We start from the raw sequence: 13,003 nt of genomic DNA, 5'->3' as shown, positions 1-13,003 counted from the left end.
TGGGTTCAATCCTCAGCACCACATACAAACAAAGATGTTGTGTCCGCTAAAAACTCAACAATAAATATTAAAAAAGAAATTGCCATTCTGTACTTTGTACCCCACAAATTGTACACTACTCAGGATGCAGTGGTGGTCATGGAGAGCTACATCCTGGGTTTGAATGCTATTGTGGGTCTACATGACTTTGAAGTACATTCTCACCCTGCTGACCCCCACCCAAATTCAGGATGTGACTGTCTAGCACCTGCTTGAACCCAGGACCATGCTCAACTGAACTGCAAAGCTAATGTGCTGGCTTGCTGACTGGAAAATTCTGGTCCTGCCTAGTGCCCAGAGGCCACATTTATTAATGTTTTAATTTCTATGATTGGCTAGCTTACATGACAATAAGCAAGTCACTGAATTGTGGATTTTGTGCTTATATAGTTTTTGGATGGACCAGGAAGCTGCTGTCCTCTCACAGAGCTGGAGGCTCTTTGGTGGGTGACAGTCCCTAGTCAGGTAAGTAAAGCTCTCTTTTGATTTGAAATTCAGACTTAGAGTGCTTTCTGGAGGGACTCACCATAACACCATCTACTTAGCAGGCTAAGGCAGAAGGATCTCAAATTCAAGGTCTGTCTCAGTAATTTAGTGAGAACCTGTCTCAAAACAAAATTTTTAAAAAAATGGGCTGGGAATGTAGCTCAGTGGTGTAGTTCCCCTGGGTACAAACCTTGGTACCCAAACTGAATACATGAATAATTTAATTAACTAAATAATTAATTAATTAAATGAAAAAAAGCTGAGGATGTAGCTCAGTGGTAAAGCTCTCCTTGGTTCAATCCCCAAAGCCAAAAAAATAAAAATAAATAAATCCAGGGCCTAAATATTTTTAAAAATGAACACCTGTACTCATAAAATTTCTGCAAAAGTCTAACTCTTCATAGAATAGTAAAGGCTGGAGCTTGGAGATGAGGTACCCAAGGCCTAATGAACAGGCAAAATTGAATTTAACAGTGACTTCCTGGTGGAGGAACATTGAGAGCCACTCCCTCCAAACCCACCTTGTTCAAATGTGGCTCAATGAGTTTCAACATTGATTCCTAGTCATCTATTAATTCCCTCCAATGGGAGACTGGACCAACCAGGAAAAGTCCATCCTGGCACTGAGAGAGAATCAAACCCTAACCATTATGTGATGCATCCAGAGAAAAAATCTTCATCCCAAGGGGGAAACATAATGGTGCTCAAATCAACAGGCAGGAACTGTGTCAAATCCTGATGAAGGGGAAGCAGGGTACTGTGAAGGGAGGGTCTCTGGGCAGCCCTTCCTGATGTCAGGAACTATCACAAACCAGTCAGCACCTACCTCAGCTGTGCATAAAATCCAACCCAACCTGCACCCCCCAAACACTAGGAGGACACCTGGCAAGTAGCCGCCTGTTGTCCTTGAACTGAGGCCACCCTTGGTACTGAATCTGTGGAGTCAGTGACAATTGATTCAAAGCTGCCTTTGAAACCCTGTCTCCCTTTGCCTCCTGGATGGGGCTCTGACTCATCTTTCTTTAGGTGTCCTGCATTCCTGTTCTTTGGAGAGCCACTGTCTGTTGTGACTTAGGTTGACAGTGACATCTACCTGCCTCCTGCACCAAGTCAAAGGTGGTAAGAGAAGGCAGGGCTGTGGCATGAAGTCACCCTTTCCAGCTGGCTACACACAGACAAATGGCAGAGAGATTTAGAATTCAATTGAGAGACAAGATATCCATTGTTGTGGAGCCTAAAAAGCAATGAGGTCTCTGAAATAGCCTTAGCCCTACTTCACTGCACACATAGGAGATTAAATGTGGGTCAGTTGTGGTAAGTCATTATGTGAAACAGATACCAAAGATCATCTCAACCAACTGTAAATATTAAACTGATATGAAAAGGGATATTTTCCAACAGATACCCAAAAGGTGATCATGGTTTAGATGCTGTGTCTCCCAATAGCTCACCTGTGAGAGAATGGTTTTGGAGGAGACATGATTGGTTTATAGCCTTAACCTTGTAAGTAAGTTAATTCCTAATGGGATTAACTGAGTGATAATAGGGGGCACCTGAGGTGTGGCTGGAGGAAGCTAATCAATGGGCGTGTGAATATGGTGTGTATACATTGTATCTGGCAAGGGGCCATCTCTCTCCCTCTCTGTTCTCTAATAATGTGAGCACCTTCCCTCTGTCACAATGTCCCACCATAATGGTCAGCCTCATCTTGAAGATGAGGGCCCAAGAAATGGAATCTGTTGTGTGTGCATTGAGACCTCTGAAACCATGAGTCCCCAAATAAACTTTTTCTCCTCTGTAGTTGTTGGGGTTGGGTGTTGTAGTGAGAGCATGAAAAAGATGACTAACACAAAAACAGAACAACAAAGCAGAAATGCAATTCTGTAAATGACACTATTCAAACCATTCCTTCTACATCTTCCTGTAAGTCCTCCCCTCACATGGCTCATCATCCAAGCACTCCCTCTCTTTCCTTCCTCAATTCCTGAATTACTTTTTACTCAGGCTCTTCAAATTTTCCTTTGCCTATGAAATTCTCACAGCCGAAAGAGCCCTGGAAACTGCCTGGAGCAATGGCTGCCTGGGAGCTGTGCCCTCGGGTCCCTGATTCTGCAGGAAGAGTCTCCAGTTGGTGGCCTCCCTGATGTCAGAAACACCTGCTGTCCAACCCTGTGTCTTTCCCTCCCATTCCCAAGTTGCCCACAGTTTCCACCCTTGGTGGATTTCAGACTTTTCCAATTCTGATGGGGCATGTTGGCCCATGCCTATAATCACAGCAACCCAGGAGACTGAGGCAGGAGGATGGCAAATTTGAGGCCAGCCTCATCAACTTAATGAGGACCTAAGCAATTTAGTGAGACACTATCTCCAAATAAAAGCAAAAAATAAAAAGGGCAGGAGATGTGGTTCAGTGGTTGAGAACCAATGGGTTCAATCCCCAGTACAGACAGACAAACAGGAGAAGACTTGCCCTATGTCTAGAAGACTGATTCCACCCTCCTTGTCTGCTCTTCCTCTCTGAGTGTGCCCAGATTTGCTGCAAGGTAACTCGACAGTTGTGTGACTGTTGTCAACATGGTTTCCATTCTGTGGTCTTCGTGGATGACACTACTGTCTTCAAAAAGCTGTTTTTACTATGGAATTTTCGGGAAAAAAATTCAAATAATTTGGATATGGCCAAAGACGCCTTTGAAAGATATTTTCAGGTGTTGTTTTTTTCTTAGGGATTCGGTGCTTTTCTGTCTCACGGGAGGAACAGGAGGGTCACATATGGACAAAACTGAGTCCATGGAGTGGAGTGTATGGAAGGACGCACCCCTGACTGTCACACTCTCCTGGATTCTGCGCAAACCAGTCAGCCCCATGACCATTGGAATCAATCAATCAATCTGGAGGAAGAAAATCCAATCAGGATTAAGTGGGTGGAGATGGAAAACCTGATCAGATACTGCTTTCTGATTGTATGCCAGCCAATCAGATGGAAGTGGGGGCGTGGTCAGAGAGGTTCATAAAAGCTCCTGTGGAGCCAGAAGAGAAACACAAGAGTCCTGGAGCCCAAGGAGAACCAGCCTGGCCTGCTGAGGCTCCAAGAACCCTGCACACCTGGACAGATCCAGTAAGTCCGTCACTGCCCTGAGCACCACCCTGTCCGGCCTCACCTGTGCGGATTCAGAAACAATTTTTTTTCCTGTCTTTTCTCATGAACCAATTTAGAACATCAATTTTGCCTCTCAGTGTATTTTTACCTTGATCCTGAACACTAGGATTTCCACTTTGGTTTATGTCACTTTCAATTTTCTTTCTTTCTTTCTTTGGTATGGGCTATTGAACCCAGGGGCACTCAAACACTGAGCCACATCCCCAGCCCTGTTTTGTGCTGTATTAAGAGACAGGGTCTCACTTAGTTTCTTAGCGCCTGCTCTTGCTGAGGCTAACTTTGATCGCATGATCCCCCTGTCTCAGTCTCTGGAGACCCTTGGATTACAGGCTTGTGCACGCATGCCCCGCACATTTTCTTTTTCTAAATTGTTGTTTTCTAAAGTTTATATGGACAATATAATTTATTTATCCATTTATTTATTTGGGGGTATGGTGATTGAACCAGGGCCTTGTGCAAGTGAGGCAAGCACTCTACAACAGAGGTATGTCCCCAGCCCAACATTTAATAATTTTTACCTGCTGCTGAGGATCAAGCCCAGTGCCTCACATGTCCTAGGAAAGTGCTCTTCCACTGAGCTCCAGGCAAAGCCAATTTAAAATTACTTAACCAAGAAGTGGATTGCAATCCTATTTCATTCTAATTGATTGGAATTCTATTTTCTGATAATAAAAATATTTATTTTGTGTGACCTTAAAATCATACTGTTTTGCTGGGCATGGTGGCACACACCTCTAATCCCTACACCTCTAGAGTTTGAGGGGGCCAGAGAACTAGAGTTCAAAGCTAGCCACAGCAGCACCAGGTGCTGAACAATTCAGTAATATCCTGTCTCCAACTAAAATACAAAATATGGCTGGGGGCAGTGACTTACTGGTTGAGTGTCCTGAATTTAATCACCAATATCGCCTCATCCTCCAAATTATACTTTAAGGCTTATGTAGCTTTGTAATTTTATAATTTGTTTAAACACATAAACAAAAAGCTTCAAACAATCTCATACAACAGTTCAAAGACCCTGTTCTTCTGATCTGTTTGTTCTCTTGAACTCCCCCCCTAAGGTGGCAGAATCTCACATGAGTAACAGATATCCATGAGACTCTGTTGTAATTTCCAAGTGTTTTATAATATGGGCACATGCTTTATATATGCCCATTTAATTTTTTGAAATTAAAAATAACATCACCCATGTGAGGGCAACTCCTTTCTGAGCCACTGTAGTTTTTGAAACTGAGGAGCCTACTGCATTAAGTCACATGACACTCGAATTCCCATTTTATAAGGACAAAATAGTAATCAAAGGCTTTCCCCCATTAAGGTTGGGGTGAGTTTTTGGACTCCCTAGTACCCCCTTCCCAGTGGCTGGCAATGGATGGGATAGTGGCCTTTTCTCTGGACCATTTTCCAGGATCCTTATTCTTACAGACTCGCTAGGATGAGCATCCACTCCCCACCCATGCTGCTGGAGCTGGCAGGGCGCATCCTGCTGAGCGACAAGTCCAGGTCCATCCTGGATCTGGAGGACCTGCCCATAGAGCTCTTCCCACCATTCTTTGTGGAGGCCTTCAGCAGGGGACACACTGAGGTCTTGAAGAAAATGGTGCAGGCCTGGCCCTTCACCTGCCTGCCCCTGGGGGCCCTGATGAGGAAGCCACAGCTGGATATGCTCTGAGTGGCACTGGATGGGCTGGACATGCTGCTTGCCCTGCAGGATCGCCCTAGGTGAGGGGGACCCAGGTGGCCTGGAAGGGAGCACCCTCAGTGCCAGGGAAGGGATGGGTATAGGCAGGGAGAGTGGTTGCTGAAGTGTGCTCCACAGGCTTCCTGTGCGGCCAGCAAGGAGGGGTGGAGAGGCCTTGGCCCTGCTGAGCCCCATCTGGGAAAGGCTTCCAGATGTGGAGGTGCTTGAGGCAGCAGTGCTGACCCCTGAATGAGGCTGTACCTGCCCTGCCTCAGTCTGTACAAGTGGGTGCACCAGTCTAGATTGGAGAAAAGTGTGACAGAAGGAAGAAGTGGAGCAGGGAGCAGAAGCTGAGAGGGGAAGGCAAGGGCCTCAGGGCTGAGACTCTGCTGTGTTCCCCACAGGAGGTGGAAACTGCAGGTGCTGGATTTGCAGATGGTTCCAAGGAACTTCTGGAGGACGTGATCTGGAGACATGGTCGATGCCTGTTCACCAGAGGACATTAAGAAGAATCGAACATTGAAACTTGGTCCAGCAATGGCAGCTAAGCTGCCCTTGAAGATTTTCATAGACTTGTGCCTCACAGAAGGGCCCCTGGATGAATTCCTGACTCTCTTGTTCCTATGGGTCACACAGAGAAGGGACAGGCTGCACCTGTGTTGCAATAGGCTGAAGATCCTTGCAAAACCCACCAGCCACACCAGGAAGGTCCTGAGACTGTTTCAGCTGGACTCTGTCCAGAAGGTGGAAGTGCACTGCACCTGGGCGCCCTCCACCTTGGCTGCTTATGCTCCTTTCTTGGGCCAGATGAGGAACCTGAGGAAGCTGCTTGTCTCCCAGGTCCGCATGCCTGCCCACACCTCCCCAGAGAAGCAGGAGTGGCTGCTCTCCCAGCTCACCTCGCAGTTCCTCAGGATGGACTGCCTGCGGAAGTTCTGTGTGGATGCTGTCCTCCTCCTTGAGGGCCACCTGGAACAGGTGCTGAGGTGAGTAAGGGGGATGAGCTTCCTCTGCAGACCACTATCAGTAAATATGAAAGGGCACCTACTGTGCGCCAGCCACTGACACTCTCATGGTGAACAAGGCACTGGAAGGTAAATACCCCATCATCTGTTCCTGTTGTATCCTGAAGCTGGATCTCCTAATCTGTGTTAGAGCAAAGGGTTAAACCAAGTCTCTTGGTCTGTGAAGTGACATCATGCTGGGAAGCCAGCTGATGCTGACAGGAGCTAGTGAGGGTGGGTGAGGTTCCTTTTCTGGGAGGCCTTTCCAGCGACAAGTGTACAAAGCAGGGTAGAGGTGAGGACTTTGAAGGAGGAAAGCCGCCACACCTGTACCTGTTCAACAAGGAATCTCTGTTTTCCTCCTTCTGGGAGCAGAGGAGCTCACTTCTAATTTCCTCCTGGGAAGGCAGCTAGAGTTCCAGGTGATGACTCAGGGGCTGTGAATGAAGAGCAGGAAGTAAGCGCTTGCTGAGGGGACAGGGAATGAGCCCTGCAGGAGTTAACCCCAGTGTGTTTTGACACATCTTTCCTGGATTTGTCTTTGGTGCATGACTCTTCCTGACTTCCTGTGGCTAGATATGTGGCTTTCTGCTTGTCGTTGAGGGTGACATTCATAGAGATGGAGGACCCACCTGGTCACACAAGTAGTGGTGAAAGTTTCAGGTTGAAATCCAGTGACCTGAATGAGCAGATTCTACAAAATGTCAACCATATTCAGATGGCCATGGAGACATTGGGTTTAGGCCAATTCATTTTCTCCCTCAGAACTAACTGCCTTGTTTCTCCTTAGGAACCTGAAGACCCCCCTGGAGACCCTCTCAATAACCAACTGCCCGCTCACAGATTCTGACTGGAATTATCTCTCCCGATGCCCAAACACCAGCCAGCTAAGGCACCTGGATCTGAGATACATTAAATTGACCAATTTCAGTCCAAAGCCACTCAAAATTCTGCTGGAGACTGTTGCCTCCACCCTGAACAGGTTGGACTTGGAAGCCTGTGAGATTGCGAACTCCCAGCTCCAAGCCATCCTGCCTGCCCTGAGCCATTGCTCTCAGCTCAGGACCTTGTGCTTTTTCCGGAATCGCATCTCCATGTCGGTCCTCAGGGACCTGCTCTGTCACACTGCCGGGCTGAGCCAGTTGAGCATAGAGCTATACCCTGCCCCTCTGGAGAGCTATGATGTCCAGGGTGCCATCCACCGAGAGAGATGTTCCCAACTCTGTGCTGAGCTCACAGCACTATTGAAGGACCTTAGGCAGCCAAAGGTCCTTATTTTCGATACTGTGCCCTGTCCTCAATGTGGCCACATGTTCATCTACAACCAGGGCCTCATTCACTGTTTCTGTCCAACAGCTGCCTAGTTGGGTGTGTATAAAAATATGCCCTTTACGCAATTGGATGTATAACCAGGATGTAGAGGGATCATGAAGGAAACTCAGAGCCCATCATTTCAGATACTGTCTGAAGTGTGGATGGGGAAAGGAATCAGATGCTGGGGCTACATTGGAAGGAAGCCCCTGAAGATTGGACCTTCTGTTTAGAGCCATATGTGTCTGTATAGAGTCATAACAAGGGGCCTGGATTTTTAGAATGGGATTTAGGCTTCATGCACATATGAAGAAACTATTTTGTTTCATGGATATTCCATAAATAAATAGTATGAAATGAATGGAATCTCAAGATTAGTCCTCTGACATCTTCCATGATGGTTTTACCCAGTTTTCTGATTTTGACACTGGAATTCTCCAGGGGCTGATGGAGAAATACCATCAAGTACTTGGTGATCAATGAGGTTCATTCCCAGAAACTCAAAGCATCAAACTGAAATCAGGTCATTATCTGTGTCTACACTGTGGCATAATCCATGTAGGGGAACAGAGGAGCCCTGGAGCATCCTAGGTGGACAGTAAAATTTCAAAAAGCCCTTCTTAGGTGACCTCAGTGCCACCCAGACACTCAAGGTACACCCATCCTTGTGGGTCTCCACATAGACCTAGAAACTTGGCATCTTGGTCTTTGGATGCAATGAGAATAAAATAGGGTCTCTGGGCCTCACAAAACCTTGCCTGTCATCCTGCTACCAAGTCTTTCCTGAAATAATGTAGTCATGGCCAATGAAACCATCCAAATTAGCTTTCATCAAAATAGTAGAATTATATAGGTAGATAACACTTCTGAATGTGTCTAAAATAACTGAATAAATTACCACCTTCTGGTGGGGGAGAAGGCTGCTCATAACTGACAGATCTTCCCCTAACACTTCCCATCTCTCCCTACCCGGGGACACAAGGTTTTCATTCAGCAGATGATCAGAGGATGAGTAAGGATGAGGTGGCTGTGGGCAAATGGGTGGCCCTGCCTGTGCTGCCTGGTCCTTAGCCAAGATCCCCTAAATGACAACTCCTGCTGAGGACTAAGTTTGGTGGGATTATGCAGTGACCTTAGCCTTAGCTTCCCATCCAAGGTCGAGAAGGATGTCCACCCAAACTTTTTTTAAGTTATCCTAAAGCTGCCTGTGTACGTGATCTAATTTGGGCTTGAAGGCTTCTCCATACACAGTGAACTAGAACCCAGTTCCATGTGTAAGCAGACTGCAGCTCACTCTTGGAACAGGTAGCCAAGTCCAGGTCCTACACAGCCAGCCCATCTGTCCGCCACACAGTGATCTGTGTGCCTCACACCTCTTTATGACACTTCCTTTCTTCTGGCTCTACACCTAACTTGCGTGTGTGGCAGGTGAGGTGGGGAGTTCTGAACAGCATTCATTCTGCTCTGCTGCTGGGTTCTAGGATCAAATAAAGGCAAGGAAGATCTGCAATATGAGATGTGTCATCACTGGTTGTTTTAAGGGTTTTCATGACCAAAAAGTTATTTTTGAAGTTATTCTGGTGTGTCCAGACTCCTTGAATTGTATAAGGACTGAGAGTTGCATGTGTCCCCACACAGCCCTAGGGATAAAGTACCCAGATTGCTCTTTGAATTACTCTTCTTTTGACTCTAGGTACATTTGTGCTGTGAGACAGCCCACAACTGTAGGATGTCATGACAAACAGGACCGTGTGTAAGGGTGGCCTGGTCAGAAGGGGACTGGGTTCCACTCTCTGGAGTGCTACTGAAAGGTGCACATTCCTTTGTGCATTTGCATCAAAAGAGTCTAGATCCCCTACTGGAACACTGGCCAATTTCACCTGTACAATCTAGGGACCCAGAACCCATGCTTTCCTACAGAAATGAGTGAACTTCATAAAAATTAACTGAGGTCCTTGGGACATAGCTCAATGGTAAAGCACTTGCCTAGCATGTGGAAGGGCCTGGGTTCCATCCCCAGAACCACAGATGTATGTGAACAAATAAATGAATAAGTAAATCCAATATGGATGTGACTCCAGGGGGAAGTTTTAATTTGAAGAAAATTATCTAACTGTGAGGAGAACCAGAGCCCATATGAACACAATGAAATGCATTCTTTAATTTGAATGGTGGTGAGCCTTTCTCAGAAACACCCTTGGTCAGGAAAGTGAAATGTTTTCCTTAAAATGGCAGCTGTCATTTAAGATGGCCATCCAGGTGCTAACCAAGAACCTTATAAGTACTAAAAAGAAAAGAGACAGATGGAAGTTAATTGTTAGAGACACAGCAGAGACTCCTAAAACCTACCAGTGAGAACAGGGAGTGAGAAGCACTCTTTGGTTCCCCTACAAGATAAAGGGTGTTTGGGAGGGGGATTGGCTCAGCAAGGAGGCTTGAGAAGAATTAGCATGCAGAGGGAATGTCTGTCATTAGCCTGTCATGATTAAGTGCGTTTGCAATGCTTAAAATTAATCTAGAATTGTTTGCTGTGAATTGATTATGTCTATTGCAGTGCCTAGCATTAAGGACTGCCATTTTCTTGCATAAGAACATATAGAGGGCTGGGATTGTGGCTCAGCGGTATAGTGCTCACCCAGCATGGGCAGGACATGGGTTAGATCCTCAGCACCACATAAAAATAAAGGCATGGTGTTTTGTCCATCTACACCTAAAAAATAAATGTTAAATAAAAGAACCTAAAGTGTGAAATTGTATTGAGTAATTTGAGTGAATAAAGCACCTAAAGGGGCAGAAGCACGTGGACATGCTTTATTTCTCCCCTGGCCTGCATACATTGCAATTTTGTCTCCTTGTGACAGATGCTTTGAGAGGGGGCTTCTAAATCCCAAAGCTGAGGTTCTGGAAGTCACCTTTAAGGTGTATAATGAGAGGTGAGAAGGTCTGAAAGCAGAGATAGCAGATGCTCGCTCAAACCATTTGTCCCTGGTGTCACTGGCCCATGGGATGGTCCCTCAGGACCACTCAGACCCTGTTTTTAAATGTGGTCAGATGGGTCACTGGGCTCGTACATGTCCCAAGCCTCATATTTTCTGGATTTTTGTCCTAAATGTCATCAAGAGGGACACTGGGCTGTTCACATTCCCTGAGCACATGGGAGCCCGCCAGCCACCTGGCCCTTTGGGTTCCCCTTTCCAACTCTTAGGACTGGCTGCAGAGGACTGAAAATATCCAGGTCGCCATTACCCAACCACTACCATCACTCCATGGAAACTCAAGGTAACACTGTGTATGTCAGGTAGGCCCGTCTCCTTTCTCCTAGACACCAGGGCTACATATTCAGTCCTCAAGGTGTTCTGGGGGCCGACTACCAACCCTTACAGACACCTAGCCTTGTTTGTGCTTCTGGCTCTCTAATTTTTACTCATTCCTTTTTGGTCATTCCACAGTGTCCTGTTCCCTTTATGGGAAGGGACATCGTCACAAAGTTGGGGACTATGCTCTGCTTCTCCCCTCATAGATGCTTTCATTCTGACTCACCTGCTGCTCCCCTGATCCTCACCCTTACCTTAGGACCATCCCCTATTCTGTTGCCCAGTACCTTCCCATGACCTGCTTCTGAAGTGGACGTTTCCAGTCTTTCTATCACCTCACACCACGAGCCAATTCATATCTGTCAAAACCTCCTCCATTTCTGCCCAATCACAACACTTGTTCTCCCTCCTTGCTGATGCTGTCCCTCTCTTTGCAGAGCAGACTTGATGCTAACAGACTTTCTCTCCACTCTGAGGATTTGAGCTGGTTTGGACCCTGGTCTGAGGGCCCAGGACAATGACCACACACCTTCTTCCATTCACCTAGGGCTCTTCTTCTTTATCCACAAACCAGCTCCCATGGGGAAGTGACTCTACCCTTCTCCTCCCCTCTGCCTTATAAGTCTACCCCCTAGAGATGGCAGTGACAAGTCTCCTCTTGAGACACAAAATTTAACTTAGATCTTGGCCCAGCAACAAGATTCGTGACCTTCTCATCCCTTCTCCTTCGCAAGTTCACTCTGAGTCTTGATTCACAGATGGCTCCTTCTTCCTTCAGGAGGGAATTCACGGGCAGGGTAGGCAATAGTCTCTCTAGCCTCAGTTGTGTAAGAGCCTCCACTCCCAATATCAGCAGGCTGAACTTGTTGTCCTCATCAGAGCCTTCACTTTGGCAAAGGGAGCTTCCCTCAATGTCTACTGTCCCTTGAATTACATTTAGACTGAACTAAACTCCTTCCTTGGCTCTTCCTCTGTCACAGGCCCTCCCAAAGAAGCCACTCAACATCTCCCCTTTGAGCTTCTATATGGACAGCCCACCTCCCTGCTCAGCTCACCACCCTCTGAGTCTCCACTACCCCTTGCTCCTCATCTTTTATGGCCCCTTCTTGCATACACTAGGATCCTTCTTTGGCAACCCAGGGATGTTGTTCTGGCAAAGCCTATTATGCCTCTTCTCTTCTCTTTCTCCCACTCTATCTTTTGGTGACCTGGTACTTTTACCACCCCAACATCCTGCCTCCTCCTCTCAATTCTCTGCAAAATGGACTGGTCCCTATCAGGTCATTCTTACCACCTGTTTGGTGGCCCACCTTGAGGGCATCCCATATCGAGTTCCTAACCCCCATTTAAAACAGTCCTCTCTGCCCCCTTATACAGTGAGACCCACAGGCCCTCTCAGGCTGCGTCTCTCCAAGGTTGAAACCCCAATCTTCCTTTGGTCTCTGAGGACCACGAGGACACTGTAGAACCATGAGTGCCAACCTTCACTTTTTCATGTTTTTTAAGAGAGAGAGAGAGAGAGAGAGAGAGAGAGAGAGAGAGAGAATCTTTTAATATTTTTTAAAGAGACAGAGAAAGAATTTTTTAAATAATTATTTATTTATTTATTTATTTATTTATTTATTTATTTATTTAAGTTTTCGGTGGACACAATATCTTTATTTTATTTTTATGTGGTGCTGAGAATGGAAACCAGCGTCCCGCACGTGCCAGGTGAGCACACTACCACTTGAGCCACATCCCCAGCCCCCTTTTTTTATTTTTGCCCTCCTCCCTCTCTCTGCACTCACCTCCCCGTGGTGCTGCCACCAGGGATTACCATTCCAGTGTTCAGGAGACTTACAGCAACTTGCTCAAACCATACTAGCCATACAATGCCAGCTTGAGTCTTTAGCTGCTGTGGCTCTGCAGAATTCAAGGGGCCTTGACCTTTTTATGGCCAAGAAAGGTGGATTTGTCTGAACCTACAGGAGAAATGCTACTAACATGGCAATCAATCTGGTAAGTAAAG

At 46.5% G+C, this 13,003-nt stretch overlaps 1 protein-coding gene across 1 annotated transcript; it reads left to right on the top strand.

Annotated features, from left to right (window-relative positions):
• Positions 1–5,837: 5,837 nt before the first annotated feature.
• Positions 5,838–7,731, top strand: LOC107160134 (PRAME family member 12-like). Its single transcript, XM_048797492.1, has 2 exons — positions 5,838–6,349; positions 7,158–7,731. The coding sequence occupies exons 1-2, from the start codon at positions 5,838–5,840 to the stop codon at positions 7,729–7,731; spliced, it is 1,086 nt and encodes a 361-aa protein (XP_048653449.1).
• The last annotated feature ends 5,272 nt before the right edge of the window (positions 7,732–13,003 follow it).

The sequence above is a fragment of the Marmota marmota genome, unplaced genomic scaffold, assembly GCF_001458135.2.
Source record: "Marmota marmota marmota unplaced genomic scaffold, marMar, whole genome shotgun sequence".
NCBI lineage: Eukaryota > Metazoa > Chordata > Mammalia > Rodentia > Sciuridae > Marmota > Marmota marmota.
The sequence above is the reverse complement of the archived record's forward strand: the minus strand, read 5'-3'. Positions and strand labels throughout refer to the sequence as shown.